Raw genomic sequence first — 17112 nt, 5'->3', positions numbered from 1 at the left:
TATCGATAGTACTGTCGACAGTCTACTATCGATAGTTTTCCGACACTAGCAGTTTGCGTCGCTCCCTTTTTTTTTTCTTGCTTTTTTTTTTTTTTTTTCTTCAAATCGGACACCAACTAGCCCAAGAACTTACCATCCCAACTTTGGTTCAGCTTTCAGTGATGACGAAGACGGGAGTTCGGGTGAAAAGAGGAGGAAGGTCAGGCGAGTGGCGGTGTGGCAACCGTGTTCGCTCTAGTAGTGGTGCAAAACTATCAATAGTACTATCGATAGTCTCCATAGCCGCCAAAAATCTGACTATCGGTAGTAAAAAAAACTATCGATAGTCGACTATCTTAAAACTATCGATAGTACTATCGATAGCCTACTGTCGGAAAACTATCGATAGTCGACTATCGAAAAACTATCGATAGTCGACTATCGAAAAACTATCGATAGCCTACTGTCGGAAAACTATCGATAGTACTATCGATAGTCGACTATCGAAAAACACTCGATAGTACTATCGATAGTCGACTATCGAAAAGCTATCGATGGTCGACTATCGATAGTCGACTATCGAAAAACTATCGATAGTACTATCGATAGTCGACTATCGATAGTTCTGCGACACTATCGATAGTTTTTCCAAAACTATCGATAGTATCGATAGTTTTGCATCACTAGTAAATGCCCGAGACCGCCTTGCTCAACGGAACGAAACAGGTTATCTCGTCTCATGAGTTCCCAAGTGGAACCCCATACAAAAGTTGCAAACACCCTGTGAAACTTCTGAATGTGGCCTCTAGTACAGCAAATCACCTGAAGTGCGTACCAAAGTTTTGCTGCTAAGAAGATATTACAGGCTTTCGCCCGTCCAAAAATAGACCACTGATTTACTTTCATTATTGCCGCTTGGGTTTTCATCTTTTCAACCCTTTCTGTCCAATAATGTCTATTGTTCCTCACGCAATTAAAAGGAGCTCCTAAGTACTGAGGGGCAATGCAGCTCCATGAAATGCCAGCGTACTTTGAAGGTGTTGTGGCCCATTGCCCGCAGCAGAAGCCAGTACACTTTGCCTTGTTGATGAGCGCTCCAGTCGTGGAACAGAAGTTTTGAGCTAAAGCGAACACATTGTCTACGCTTCGTTTGTCCTTACAGAAGGACGCAATGTCATCCGCATAGGCCAAGACTTTGACCTCTGTGGAGTAGAAACGGTATCCTTCTACAGTTGGGCTATTTATTACGCTTAGACATAGGGGCTCTAAGTATAGTGCAAACAAAAGGGGGGACAAGGGGCATCCCTGTTTGACAGATGACTCTAGACGAATTGGACCTGACAAAGAGCCATTGACTCTAAGCCTAGTGGTACAATTGCGGTAGCATATCTTTATTCCTTTAAAAAGTGTTGGTCCTAAGTTTACGTGGCGGAGTATGTCGAATAGAAAAATATGGGAGACGCGATCAAAAGCTTTTGCTAAATCCACTTGAACCATAGCCACTTGTTCTGCATGAGCACAACAGCTCTTTATTATTGTACGAGCTACGTGTATGTTTGTCTGTATCGTTCTGCCCTTAATTCCACAAGTCTGGTGATTGCCAACAACGCTGGATGTGATGTATTGAAGTCGTTTTGTCAGAAGTTTTGCAAAGATTTTGTAGTCCACATTGCAGAGTGTGATAGGGCGGTACCCTTCAACATTTAGGAGTTTATCTGCCTCTTTACTTTTTGGGATTAAAACTGTATGGCTCTTATAAAAAGAAGGTGGTAGTGTTTCCTGCTCATACGCTTCCAGAAATACTTTAAGTAAAAACGGGCTTAGGAGGTCCTTGTATTCTTTATAAAACTCTGCTGGGAGTCCATCGGGCCCTGGTGTTTTTGAATTGGGTAATTCATCTATCGCGCATTGTACTTCTTCCAATGTGATTGGTCTACCAAGGAGATCGCTCTTAAGCTGGCTAACCTGGGGCATCAAAGAGACTAGATATTTACCTTTTTCTCTATTTATCGATTGTGTTTGCCCGAAGAGGCTCTGGTAGTGTGTTTCAAAAGCATTCATGATGTCAAGTTCGTCAGATGATAATGCCCCGTTACAATTCAGAAGTTGTATTCTTTTTGACTGTCTATTTCGAGTCTCATCGTCAAGTGCTCGTCGAGTGGGTGCCTCGGAGGATAGAAATCGTCTACAACGAGACCGTACTAGTGCTCCATGGAACCGTTTTTGTTCGTGACTTTGCATCTGACACTTCACTCGTAGTATTTCTTCATGAAACAAACCAGGCGTCTCACACTCTAGCTCGTGGAGGGTCTGTAGGTTGCGTAAAAGAAGATTTTTGTCTTTCTCTGCATGGAATGATGTTATGCACGAGCATTCAATTGCTTCATTCTTAATTTCTTGTTTAAACGAGTCCCACTGGGCAAAAATGCCGAATAGGTGGTTCGTACTCGCCTCATTAAACTTTTCTCGAACTCGCTTGCTAAACTCTTTGTCTTCTAATAGTCTCGTATTAAATTTCCATAAAGCCCAATTTGGTTGTGATTTACGTTGTACGTCTCTACCGATGCACGCCCTTACAAGGCATCGGCCACCGATTTCCCCTACAGTGAATAGCAGTATCGCCATGAATAGCAGTATCGCCATGTTCGGGTAGACTAAACTCCTGCAGTAGGAACAACTAATGACTAAATTATTTTTCCGCTGCAAGGTTCGACTTTGTGGACAGTGTGGCTAGACATTGATATAACCATGTCTAGTTTTGTAAAATATGTTTTTACGAAATAGTTTTTTTTTTAAATAGTTACTCTCAACGGTACATGATTCTAAAACCTTAAATGTTTTAGCTAGCCCAGCTTGTTCGCCTGGCCTCGGCAGGATGTGTAATGTAGCTCCTCCACACGTTTAGCTATAATAGGACCAGCTGAACTTAGAAAAATATTTTCTTAAGTTCAAGTACTCCACCTACTATAGTATTATGCACGAACAAGCTCAACTACAGCCTGTTACACGTTTAGCTAGCACAGCTTGTTTCTCCGGCCTTGGCAGATGTGTAATGTATATCCTTGGACACGTGACGCTTCGCGAGCGCGATTCGGAGAACTGAAACTTACCCATAGCACCTGCCTCGGAACAAGAAACTGCTTTGAACAGAACGACAGGATGTACGCCACGTAACGGACGCGAAAGAAACCTGTTCATCTAATCAAAGTAAATTTCATATAACAAACGTCATTGTATTTCTTCACAAACCAATGTCGCATTTCTAATTAGCTAAACATCAGCATCCGGCACCGATGACAATAACATAATTTATTCTTGCCATATTACCAAAACAAGCAAACAGTGCTGTACTTACGAAAAGTAGAATGTTTGACTTGATAATTTGGTCATCACCGTTCAGTGCAAAGCTAACTGAGCCAGCCCGTTGTGCATGCGCATAACAGTCGAACCCTAGTAGAACTTTCTCGAACTTTTCAAAGCGCCAGTGTTTACGTCAACGTCTTGTCCTTGTCTATTGTCTTCGGCGCTTCAGCGCTTGTCTACAACCATGAACCAACTAGCTCATATTGCCACAATAATTTCCAATAAAATTTTGAAAAACTCGAACGTGGTTGAATTCGAACTTAGCCGGTTCGCAACATCCCTAGTTGCAGCGCACATATAGGGGTACGGAAACGAAATGTTTCGCACTCATTTTTTGTGGTCTATGTTGTGCCGGCAGCCCGGAAACACTAGCCTAGGCTAGTGTTTTTGGGCTGCACGAAGAGAAGCCAAGAAAAATGATATTAAAACAAATGGACAGATTTCAAAATTGCGTCTGGTGGCGGTCAGTGAAGCTCCGTTGGAATGCCGCGACGTAATGAGTGCCTAGAGTTCCTGTATAGTCTCCCTACGGGAGCCAGAGTTGCGCGTTTGATTCCACGTGCCGCGTACCGCCCTCGCCGCTATTCGCCGAGATCCGATCACGTGAGAAGCCGTATCAAGTGTCGTGCGGAAAAGTAGACGTTGCACGCGCCCCGGAGTACGTTTCCCGGCTTTTGAGCACGCCGCGCGCCTCGAACGCGCGGCGCTGCTATTCGCCGAGTTCAGTCACGTGAGAAGCTGTATCCACATGCCATGCATGAACGCGCAACTCTGGCTCCCGTAGGGAGCCTATAGGGAGTATTCACTGGCGGCCATATCCGTGTCACGTGTCCGTGTGCGCTGCTGCTGAGCGCGTGCCGACAGCGAGCTTCCGCAGTCCTTTTGGAGCGTGCATTTAGCACCATCAAGGTTGCCGGCCTTAGCAGGCTATTAATGTGAGCTCGTTCTGAGCATGCGCTCTAAACATCGCCCTCAAATATGGCGTCCAGTGAATACCTCCTATACAGGAACTCTATGAGTGCCTAAGATGCAGCGCCACTTGTCAGCAGTATGGTTCGCTCGTGGAGTTACTTAGTCCTGAATGTGACTTGTCGGAGACGCTAACGCGTTTACTATGCTCCGTTCACCCATAAGCAGAAACTGCAGCCAAAGCTGCAAGCGCGTGCTAGCCAGCGCTCCTGGCTTTGAGACACGCATTTCTAGCGCGAGTGCTCGTTCTACGGAAGAAGGCTTCGAAGCAGCGACCTCGAGCTCTCCCCCTCAAATATTACTACTAGGCGAGATTGCCGCGCGTTGACGCCACCAAGCGGCAAGGCGATCGTAACTACAGTGCCCTGGAGCGTGCATGAACTATTGACGTCACGAGCGCGATACGCATCGCGCTTCTCGCTGGCCGACTTTGAAGCGAGGAGCTGAGAGCTACCGCTCACGTCATTTCGTTAAAGAAATGACGTGAGCATGAGCTTCCGTCGCTTCAAAGTCGGCCAGCGAGAAGCGCAATGCGTATCACATTCGTGACGTGAATAGTTCATGCACTGTCAGGGGCACTGTAGTTGCGAGCCTTGCCGTTTGGTGGCGTCAACGCGCGACAATCTCGCCTAGTAGTATTATCCGAGGACTGTACGGCCTATGGTCTATTCGCGGGGAGAAGTTTGGGCATCGCCACTTGTTGGAATTTGTTCACAACCCGGAGTGAGGATACTTCAACTTTTTCTGCTGGTGCAAGCTCGTGCAATGCCAACCTCCTATGCAATAGTCGCTTTACACACGCGCCAGGTTGATCCGTTATTGCCGACCCTCTCTTTTCTTACCGAGATGCCGAGCCACTGAAGCGGGCGTTGACGAGCCTCTAGAGAAGCCTATGCTGGGGAGAAGGACACAGTAGCACTTAAAGTGGCAATAATCTGTCCTGCTGTGGCAATGGTGAAGTGAAGCGAACGGAATAAGAGGAAACAAAAATTGAAGGTCGGTTATGGCGCCGCCCATGCACAGCTGCCTGAAAGCGTCTATATGAAAAATAAAACATAACCGCGTGGGTAGCACGTGTACTACTCAGAGTGAGGAAAACAGAAGCGCCCCTTGCGAGCTTCTCACCGTGAATACGTAGCTTGCCCGTAACGTCATTTGCGGTCATGTCGGTATTTTCTGTGCCACAAGCGTTCGCATCACCGTATTAGTTTCATTCCGCAGAAGTAGTTGCTCGAGGGAACCAGTAAGAAGAAACAGTCGCCAGTACCCAGCAATGGTGTATGGTTGGCTGACAAAGGTCCCCGCATCCTCAGATCAAGCTCTTAGCTAACGTCTGCAAAGAACGGCAATCTCGATGGCGTGGAATGCACGTTACAGAAGCACCGTGGAGCTGAGACTGTAGCCAATGCCACAACCGCGAGAGCTCGAGGTTGCATGCTTTGAAGCGTTCTTCGCAGAACGATCGAGCGCTTGCGCTAGAAATACATGTCTCAAAGCCAGGAGCACGGGCTAGCTCGCGCTGGTAGTTTTGGCTGCAGGCTCAGCTGATGAGCGTTCTCCGCCAAGTAACATCCAGGACTAACTAACTCCAATAGACCTATTGGCGACGTGCGCGACCGAAAGCGTCGCTGTGGTCGGACTTACACGATTGGCCGAACGCTGACTATGACGTTGGAAAGGAGATTTATCATCGACGGAAATAAGAGGTATGAAAGAACTTTAATTTTGACGGTGTTAGCAGTGTTCCTTTGAGAGCGCTATGATTTCAAGCTTCCACCATGCTAATAACAAACACCATCGAACTTGTTGTTTGCAAGGTAATGACGTCACAAGGGGGAACTGTAGGAGGGCGCCACCAAAACATCTCGCCGCTAATTGCTAAACTACCCACGCATCAAGGAGAATGCAGGGATTGGTGTTCCACGCGCCCCACGTGCTGGCTTCAGCAGTAATAGGGAGTTTTAGAATAACGTACGCAATTTTAGCGCACGCTAGCGCTAAATTTAGCGCTTGTATTAGCGCACGCGACGCAGGAGAGTTTTAGAATAGCGTTTCTCCGTCGCGACGCAAAAGCCCAAGCATCCCGCGCTGGCAACGCCACCAAGATAAAGTAACAATTTTTATATCACACATGAAATGCTGTCACTTCAGAAAAAAAAGTTTCCTTGTCCAGAGTAGAATTTTAGATTTGTTTAAACATGAGAATGCGACGCGAGCGGTTGACCGATCATGTCCGCTTGCGTCGCCTCGGCAAGAGAGGTCTCGTGTGCTGACCTTCGCACATCGTACCTTCGCCGAGAAATGTTTGCGCCTCGCAAGCATCAAGTTGCCGGTGATCGTTGCCAAACCGAGTACAAAGTCGTCCCGTATTGAAAACCCCAGTCGCGAGATGCCGCCAACGTCGCACTCACGACGCCGCCAAAGCAGCCGCCGACATAATCCTGCAAGCCGCCATTTTTTTAACTGTGCTCGTCTTGGCTTTATCCAACTTGTCATCGCGAATCCTCATTGAAGAAGCGCAAAAACTCTTTGCGTACGCACGCTATTTCCGAGAAATAGCGCACGCTAAAATTGCGCACGCAAAGCGCAAAACCTGGTTTGCGTTCGGAGCATGCGCAGTGGCGACGACGCTATTCTTTGCGTGCGCAAAGCTCTAGCGTGCGCTATTCTAAAACTCCCTAATAACTTTTCTAAAGCAAATGCCTCAAACAAATTGCACCTTGCACGCGCGTTCGTCGACGCTTTATTTGCGGTACTTACGTCAAATCTTTTATACGGGGAAGGCCTGCCCGTGTGGCGCGTGGAACGCCAATCCTTGTATAAGGAGTATTCACTGGACGCCATATTTGTGGGTGCTGTCTAGAGCGCATGAGTGAGTGAGAAAACGTATTTATTAAAGAAATGGGATACATCACGATTTCTTGATAAAGTCATCCAATCGTGACGGGGGAAGGGGATTATGGGAAGGGTAGGGGGGGGGGGGGGGAGGCTGCTCAGAACGAGCATATATTGATAGGTTGCTAAGACTGGCAATCTTGATGGTGGGGAATGCACGTTCCAAAAGAACCGTGGAAGCTCGCCATCTGCACGCGCTCAGCAGTCGCGCACACAGCTATGGCCGCCAGTGAATACTTCCTATTCTCCTTGATGCTTGGGTAATATTAGCGGCGAGATCGATGTTTCGGTGGCGCCCTCGTTTGGTTACCTTTCGTGACGTCATTACCTTGTGAACAACAAGCTCGATGGATTTTTTAATGAGCATGGTGAAAGCCTCAAATCATAGAGCTCTCAAAGTAACACTGCCAACACCGTCAAAATTGAAGTTCTTACATTCCTCATATTTGCGTCGATGAGAAAACCTTTTGCTGACGTCATAGTCAGCATTCGGCCAATTGTGGTGGGCCGACCACAGCGACGCTTTCGATCGCTCACGTCGGCAATAGCAATCGGTCTATACTGCCGTGGACTGGCGTTGCTTCTTATACCCCTGTCAAACGGGAAAGTAAATGTCATTTTAATCGAATGTCATTCACCGCTCGGCGAATCAGCTCGTGATCCTGATTCTGCACGGGGCGCGTGCACGTGAAGGGTGTCGTATTAAATACGTGGATTGGCCGAGCTGTAATGTCCTTTTGCTTAAATGTCATTTAACGTGCCCGTCTGACAGGGGTAGTAATAAACATCACTTAAATGTCATTTTAGTTGTCGTCTGGCAGGTCCCATCCTGAATGTCATTTGAAAACCTGAATGTCATTTGGCGTAAGTGTCATTTTAGCTGCCGTCTGACAGGGGTATTACAAACTCATGACGTGACGGCCTTCCAACGGAACTTCACAGACCGCCACCAGACGAAATATTGAAATCTGTTCATTCGTTTTAAAATGAGTTTTCTTGCCTTCTCTGCATGCAGCCCAGAAACACTGGTCTAGGCCAGTGTTTCTGGGCGGCCGGCACAACATGGACCACATCTAAACAAAGAAATAAAAGTGCAAACATTTCGCTTCCGAGCCCCTTTAATACCACTATCAGGCGGGCGTCTTGAAGGTCTTTGGAGTAAATGTCCTTTAACTCAAATGTCATTTAGGCGGTGTCAGACACGCAAGTCAAATGTTATTTGGGCTGAATGACATTTACGATCAACGGAGTTACCACAACTCCGTTAACGCCTCAACTGCCTACTCTCGTCGACAGCGATCACGGATGACTACGAAAATAATAAAAACATACATACCGTTATTTAGAAAATTATCAGTTGAAATAAATTTTAAAGCAATTAATGAAGCTGTCTGCCTACTTCAGAGCGATTTTAGCGTCCTTTTTACGTACATATATACTCGCTGGCACAGCAATCACGTCCTCCTCTGTTCCTTCCTGTTCGTACTCGTCACTGCTCATCACTGCTCAGCACTGCGCTCTCCTTTTCTCCTTATATCTTCGCTCTTGATCTTGTTTTTGTGTTCTCATTTCTCCTTCGCTTGTGGTTTCGTTTTATAACTTTACTTTTGCATTGTACTGTATTTTGCTTGGAGGGCCAGCATCTGGCCCTCCAAGCGATCGGCTTTACTTTTCGCTGATGACACGACAGCTCGGATGGCAGCCAGAAAGCTTTGCTGCTGCGCGGGCATACAAGAAAGAACAGCAACTTGAGCCTCTAACGGTTTCGAACGCTCCATTGTCCACACAACCGGAATCGGTGGGGTAAACAGAGCAGACCCAAGCAGCACGGATTTTGGCCAAGCAATGGCCAATGGCTGGCGATGGTCTTTTGGCCAGTGGCAGTAGAGTGGTCATCCATTGGCCAATGCTTGGCCGATGGCTGATGGCCAGTGGCCATCGGCCAATGAACAGAAAAAGGCCAGCCATTGACCAATCTCCGGCCACTGTCTGGCCACTGGGCAAAGGACCATTACCAGCCATTGGCCAATGATTGGTCAACTCTCTGCTGCTTCGGGAGCGAGCAGGCAAGGAACCGAACAGAGAACAAACTCTCAACAATGGACGGTTTCCTTTAAAGCGGCTCGTACCAGCCCGTACCAAGCCAAGTTGCTTCGCTAGCAAAGGCAACACGAGTAATCGTGAAAAAAAATTATATAAAGACAACCCACAATATTGTGTGCAAAAATAAGTGGCAATATATCAGCAATTTTGTTTTATCGAGTCATTCATTTCGCTAAATAGGTGACCGTTGCCTGCAACAAATCGAAAACTACAATTGCAATTAGCATCTCCTAAATGGCATTAGAGATGTTCTCCGACGCGCCTGACACCCGAAAGATTGAATGACCTTGGGGAATCCCGAAGGCTTTTGGCCTAAGTGGCATTATACTTCCGATACGAAAATGGTCTATGGACGTCTTTGGGAAATCCTATCGTGTGCTATTACCCTGTATGGCCCTCTATGGTCAACCACAAAAAAAACATAAAAACCATAAAACACGCTATAGCCACCTATAGAATAATCTATCTCTTCAAAGCTATAGAATCTCGAACATTCAGATTATTATAGCTGGCTATAACAATATATGCCTAAAAAGCTATAGATGCGCGACTATTCAATTTCCTTTAGGGAGCTATAGGAAATTGTATGTCCTTAGTGCTAGAGATCCGCGACTATTCAGTGTGCTTTAGCCGGTTATAGACGCTTTACACACGCGCCAGATTGAGCCGCCATAGCCGCCCTTCTCTTGTCTTACCGAGATACCGAGCCGCTGAAGCGGGCGTTGACGGGTCTTCACAAGGGCCTATGCCGGGCACAAGAACTCAGTAGCATCTAAAATGGCAATAACCTGTCGTGCTGTGGTAATGATGAAGTGAAGCGAACGGAATAGGAGGGAACAAAAACTGAAGGTCAGTTATGGCGGCGCCCATGCACAGCTGCTGTAAAGCGTCTATAGAGTGGTTTGTTTCCCATGATCTATAGACTCGGGACCATTGAATTTTCTTTAGCCGACTCAATAGTGCTTTATGTCACCAAAGCTATAGGCCTCCTACCTTTCAATGCGCTTTAGCCGGCTATAGAGGAATGTACGTTTCTCGAGCTATAGACTCGCGATCATGCAATTTTTTTTAGCCGGCTCAATGCTGTTTTATGTTGCTTAGGCTATATACCCGCGACCTTCTTTGCACTGCAGAGACCGGAAAGTGGAAGAGTCATTCATTCACTCGCTCGGGGCGACAAGTTTCTTTAGCCAGCTCAATGGGGCGTACGTCGCCGGTGCTATATACCCGCGATCACAAAAACGTCCTTAGCTGCCTATTGAAGTTCTGCCGGCTGCTGTCCCTTCGCATTGCCTTACCTCGGCGTTGACGTCATCTCAATCTTTCGTTTTTTAGCTCTTATTATCTCATTCTCTTCCAGTGTATTTTTATTTTGTTTGTAAGTATATGTATTTCGTAGTGTTAACGTCTTCTACTTTGTCCGTGTCCCTGGCATGCTTGTATTTCTTTCTGCGTGATGTGTTTTTTACATCTTATCTTTTTGTGTATATTTCGTCGTTCTCGACGCGGGCGTAAACGAACATAAAGCCGCTGCTTACGCCGCTACCGAGGTGAGTTCTGCTCTTGTCACTACAGTCTTTCGCGCTATAAACTCGTCTATTGGACTTGAATGAAGTCTTCAGAGGGCTGTTTTGAATGCCGGTGTTACATCACCTATGAAAAAATTGAGTTTCTCCGCGAAACTGATTTTGTCCGTTAAATCTGACGGAGAAACTTAATTTCTGCTCTAAATTTAGCGTAGAATTGAATTGGTGTTGAGGTCATTTATCGGGAAATTGGTTTGGTCATGAGGTTGTGTGACGTCAATTGTCCCGCTAAATCTAGCGGAGAAACTGAATTTGTCCGGCAAGTCTAGCGCAGAAACTGAATTTCCCCGCTATAATGAGCAGGGAACTGAATTGGTGTTGAGGTCACGTGACGTCAGTTTTCCCGCCATAGCGAGCCAGTATGACGGCGACGCCGACGGCCACGCCGCGAAACCCGGAAACCCGGAAACAGGGGCCCAAGATCTGCGCTCTTACGAAAAAATTATATATATATATATATATATATATATATATATATATATATATATATATATATATATATATATATATATATATATATATATCCTTCCTGACGGAGTCTTCCTGACTTCCGGCCTTCGTCAGGAGTCTTCCTGACGAAGGCCGGACTCCGGCCGAAACGTCGAAGATTAAATCGTCCGTTGTTGCTGTTTTTCACTAAGGGTTTTTTTCTTCTCAGTTTTATATATATATATATATATATATATATATATATATATATATATATATATATATATATATATTTATTTATTTATTTGTGGACATCGTGCGCAAAAATAGTAGCGGTTAGTTGTTCATTTGAAAATATAATGTGGGTTATATGGCGTAAAACATGATATCTTCAAACTTGCCGTGCTTTGAGTCACTTTTGGGCTGGGCAGCACAGTTTTTGGAAGTTCAAAACCTGGCCTTCATGGAGCTGTCCTGTTTACTCGGTATTGACAGCAGAGTAGAGGCTATGCGTGTTTTAGGCCAATCGTGTCTCTGGTTAGGATCACGTGACTACAGTCTCGACACTGGTGATAACGCAGAACACGGCACCTTCCTGAAGTCCAAATTCACGCGTAGCATTCACTGCATTATCAAACATGGGTACAAATGACAAACCCTCTAATTGTGTTTATATTTGGGATACCCCTGAAGGTTAGTCTTTGACAGCACTCCCCCGTTCTGGCCTTGAAGAAGGTGCTGCTTTTCTACTCCTTCTGTCTTTCTTTCTCTCTCCCTAAGCTGAAAGCGTGGTAGAAGGTGCTCACTCGCCGGACCAATCAACCGTAGACTTTTTTACCGCTTGACTCCGCTCTGTGCGCAGGTAACGGCAGAAGCGGGATCGCGTGGTTTGTCGGATGACGCATTAGTCGTTGACAATCTCGGAATGCTTGTTTGCGGACCTTTTCGCGTGTAGTAGCGGCTTGCGGGGCTGCTGTTAATTTCGCTTCTGTGGTAAATGGTATCTCGTTCGAAAAGTCCTACCCGTTAAGATTTCTTCAAAGAAAGACATTCTTGTGATGCGTTTCGTGTTCGGTTCGGCAAATGACAGCGTGTGATAGATCTTGTTGAATCTTCACAGATCCCTTCCTACTCGTTTTTGTGCTTGAGTGGTTGTTCTGCAGTGCCCATGTCGACATATATCTCGGATGACATCTTTAAAGTCCGATATATTCAACATAAGTGCGCTGCAACCTACTTGGCGACAATCGACCGTTCTTCTACGGGTACTCTTGCGGATAACCTCTAGACTTAGGCAGTGTCTACCTCTTGGCAGCCGGGAGAATAGTTTCCCTCGAAATTTTACCGACTGTCGCCGGCCATTATCCGTCTGAAATAATGTCACAACTGGGGTAAAATACTGACTTTCTTATTCTCCCTGCTTTTCGTGAAAACAGGTTTTGTTGCCACCTTTTCGTGAATGCACGTTCTACGGACACACGTTTCGTCGACATTAGTTACGCGAATTGCACGTTGTAGGGGCATTTTGTCGCGCGTGTATTCCTGAGGCACGTGCTCACCGACCCAGCCCTCCCGTTCACGCCACTTCTTGGGGGTCTGCACTGGCTCATTACAAAAGAAACGAAAAACTATTCTCAGCTGTTCATGAAACATCTTGTGTTGATGAAACGATCTGTCGATGAACGTCGTTCGATGAACTAATTGCACCGCCAGTGAATGGCGGCTGCCGGTAGAATTTCGGGGAAACATGTCGGCCCGCAGCCGGAAGACTAGACACTACCCAAGAATTACCCCGGTTCTTGTTTGCATTGCAATCTTCTCAGTTCTATAACAGCTTAGTTGTACATCTTCACATATTAGAAATAGCTTAGTTTGTACTTTATCTATAAAATACGCAGTGTGTAATAAAATTCTAAACGATTTGAAAACAATTCCTTGTGTCTGTTTACCTGCCTTTTTGCAAACACCTGGGGCGAGTGCATTTTTGTTGTTGAAGGGTTTGCTCGCTGTTTAATAGCCCTGTTACACGGGCACACTTAACCGTGGTTAACTCAGCTTAACTGCTGTTGCGCGGCACCACAGATACCGCACTATACTCTCGGACAACTATTCCATAACAAGTGAAGAGCGCGCGTGCACTGCTTCGATAGATGCTCAAGATGCTCAAGCGCACGTTCGCCCATTGCTTTGACTGCATAGCCACAGAATGTTGTCCGCAAGTATTGTGCGCCAACTGCGGCTTAGCGTAACTGCAGTTAAATGTGCCCGTGTAACAAGGGTATTAGATGTTTTCATTAAGTTCGAAATGTCTTAAATAAGGTTGAGATGTACAACCTTCTTTTATATTTAAAACCGAGGTCGGCACTTTTTTTAAGAAACAGAGACAATAAATAATTTGTTGCACTTTCATACGATTGCTGTAAAACTAAATTTAGGCAGCTATAACAAGATGGTAAAAGGAATCATAGGACGAGCTAAAGCAGACCATACAGAGGGCTATACGCTGCTAAAGGAACCATAGAAAAAGCTATGGCACGACGTTAAAAGAAACTATAGGACGAGCTATAAAATAAGCTATAGCAAACGATACAGAGGGATATAGGTGGCTAAAGAAACCGTAGGAAAGGCTAAAAGAAGCTATAGCACAATGGGTAGAGAGAATCATAGAACCAACTACAGAGCGAGCTATAGCGGACCATACAGATAGCAATAGGCGGCTAAAGAAACCATAAAAAAAGCCATAGGCGGCTAAAGAAACCATAGAAAAAGCCATAGGCTGCTATAGCACGCTGTCTAAAAATATCCATAGAGTAAGCCATAAAGATCTCTTTAGCAGATCATACAATACGCTACAGATGGCTAAAGAACAGTAAGGAAAGCTATAGGCGGTTATTGCATCCTTTCTACAGAAACCCAAAGAGTAAACCACACGACATTTTTAGCTTTTCATTGAAAAATCTATAGACAGCCATAGGCGAGAGCATAGGAAAAGCTACAGAGAGCCATATAGGCGGCTATAGCTAGTGGGCCAACTCTCTATAGCCGGCCAAACAAAGGATTTTCTATAGGCGGCCATAGACTATTTTTGTAGGGGTAGACCGTCTGACGGGGGTATAATCCTTAGAGGAAGACATAGTACAACACTTCGCGCTCTCAATTTTTGCTCAGTACGTCCTCTTCCATGCCCTTTTCATCTTTCACTGCCTTGGTCGTATTATTCCCCCTCGCCGTTTATGAGGTGATTGGGCGAAGGAAGGAGGGGGAGATAAGATGATTATTTTTTCCTCTAAGAAACCGAGGTCATACATCGGTGGTGGAGTTCAGAGCCACAAACCGACAGATACTGGAAGCACGAACGATAGTCACATTGCACAGGATTCTTATCACACAAAGCACACAAGTCGATTCGTCAAGCCGTTATATTAGCATTGTGATTGAGCTGAAACGACACGCAAACCGCGCAACTTACCGCCTAAACGTCTTTCCCCCTGCTCACACCTGGAGTGTGAAATAACGGAACCTAAGGTCTAAACTAATGTGCAATTTAAATGCGAAAAAAAAACAAAAACGGCGATTGCTTGTTTGTGCTGTGAAGAGGGAGCTTCAGGCAAGCCTCAGAATGGCGTGCCGGCGTTACACTAGGAGACCTAGCTTTTTCAGGGCTCTTCAGAGACCTAGCTTCTTCAGCCCTGAAGAAGCTGGGTCTCCTGGTGAAACATCGCTACGCCGTTTTGAGGTTCACCAGGAGCTCCCTCTTCACATTCTTCTGCCAGCTTCGCTCCCCTTGGTGTTTTGTTTGTGCTGTGTCACACTTTTTACTCCCATTGAGTTCAAAGTTCAACCGCGCCTCAGACTCAAATTTTAGAGATTACAGATGGGAACGTGGGTGGGGCTGAGACAAACTCCTGAAGAAACCAGACCGACCATTCAATGTCCGGACGTTTTGAAAGAACCGAGTTGGATGGACATCTCAGAATTCTAACTTATTAGTGAATTCCTTGTCGATGACACGCACTGAGTAGATGTAGGGATTGTAGGAGTGTGGCTGATTAAGAAATAAAGACTTTTCATTATTTGCTCGACCACTAATACCAGCTAAATATTAATAATACTAAATTTATATTGAACTCAAATTTATTACCAGATGCACCACTCGTGGTCGGTAACTCTGTCAAATGGCCACAACATTTCAAGACCCCTCCTCAAGGTCATTGTTAAAAAAAAAACTAATATTTATTTTTTGGCTGATATAGGTTATTGGTAAATAATTTAAGGTCATGGTTACGGTTAAGGTTTTCATAAACTTTAAATAACGGTTTCGTTCCGGTTACGGTTACTGAAAATATTTCGTTCCTGAACGGTTTTCGGTTTCAGTTAGTATTACGGTTTTAGTCCCGGCTTCATTTTTCTTGACGTCTCTCTCTTCCTGTTATTCCTGCACCACTAGTCCAGATGACTACGGCAAAGTGTCTACGAAATTGCTTCTCTCGAGTCCCCCGTCTTTACTGGGTTTTTGCCGAGTATTTCGATAAAACGGCCCGATCATTACGAATGTGCAGAAAATAGGGTTTCAGAGGATGTTCGGGCTGTTCCTATCTGTTCCGGCGAGTCGGGTAGTGGCTAAAGCTGCACAGTCTTACCTTGGGAAACTGTCGCAAGGCGCGAAGGTCATCCGTACCACCGCAAGCCACGCCGTCCCGCTTTGTTGCGTGTCGCTGCGCCGCCTTCCTCGGTTATTTTCTCAGAATTAACAAAGTTTTGGATGATTGCCCGACAATTCCCAGACTTGTCCAGATGCCTTAAAATCTTCTAACAAATCCAGGTTTTCCAGCTTGAATGCACGATACAGTCAAGCAAAACAGCAGCTTATTCACTTTTCATGTAACATAAAACGTTTCAACAATAACAGGGAGAGAAAGGATGCACAACGCGCTTGGTTGCAACCAGACGCAAGTGCGTAAATCGGCCTTTTCCCGGCGGGCGTTGCAGCAACACTCACTTGAGCCGAGGTGGGGAAGTCGTTGTAGGTAGCCACCGACCAGGACTCCGAGTGGTCCCAGCTGACCAGGTGAGCCACGTTGGGCGTAGCCCTGGGCACGGGCCACGGTACCCGGGGGAACAGGGGCTCCAGCTGCAGGGGCACACCCTTGGCGTGCAGCTTGCCCAGCAAGGTCAGGAAGAAGGCCGGCACGTCCACCACGTCCCGCTTCATCAGCCCCAGGCAGGTTGCCTGCGGAACACACGCGCGGGCAGGGTGACCTCTCCGCCGCCTCAATCGTGCACCGACATTGTTACGTCTTTATTCTGGAAATACAACGACCGGTACGTTTCGGCTCACACGAAACAAGCGCAACCCTGCGAGAGAAATGCTCGGGACATGAACCGCGTAAAGGCTGGTTTGCACACTTGAGATTGCCTACGACCATGTGAATTACACCCTCTTGGAATCTCTCGCGACAAGACAGCTAGCACCATCTATACTACTTGGTGGAAGAACGCGTTAAAAACAGCACAACTTAGCTCGACTTACTAAAGCCGAAGAATATCGGTAGCGACGCACCTGCCGAACCTCAGCTTACTACAGCCCTAAACGAACTTTCACAGCTGAAAACCCATTGTGACGACGGGGAGGGCAGATCCCGCTGCAACAACCTTCTATTTTTTGGCGTCACCGATACCGATTAGAGCACTGCACGGGCCCGGGCCAGCCCGAAAGCCCGAGCCCGGCCCGGCCCGCGGGCCGGGCTCGGGCCGGGTAGCACGTATTTTCTCGGGCCCGGGCTGGGCT

General features: G+C 46.3%; 1 protein-coding gene across 1 annotated transcript in view; it reads right to left on the bottom strand.

The window, feature by feature from the left end:
* The window catches only part of LOC8036683 (fatty acid synthase-like), a 157598-nt gene that overhangs the window by 76744 nt on the left and 63742 nt on the right, over positions 1–17112 (bottom strand). The window contains 1 exon segment of the mRNA XM_042294718.1: positions 16315–16554. Within this exon segment, the coding sequence (XP_042150652.1) occupies positions 16315–16554 (240 nt within the window).

The sequence above is a fragment of the Ixodes scapularis genome, unplaced genomic scaffold (assembly GCF_016920785.2).
Source record: "Ixodes scapularis isolate PalLabHiFi unplaced genomic scaffold, ASM1692078v2 PGA_scaffold6__148_contigs__length_123643588, whole genome shotgun sequence".
In the NCBI taxonomy this organism is placed as follows: domain Eukaryota; kingdom Metazoa; phylum Arthropoda; class Arachnida; order Ixodida; family Ixodidae; genus Ixodes; species Ixodes scapularis.
This window is presented reverse-complemented; position numbering and strand designations above follow the sequence as displayed.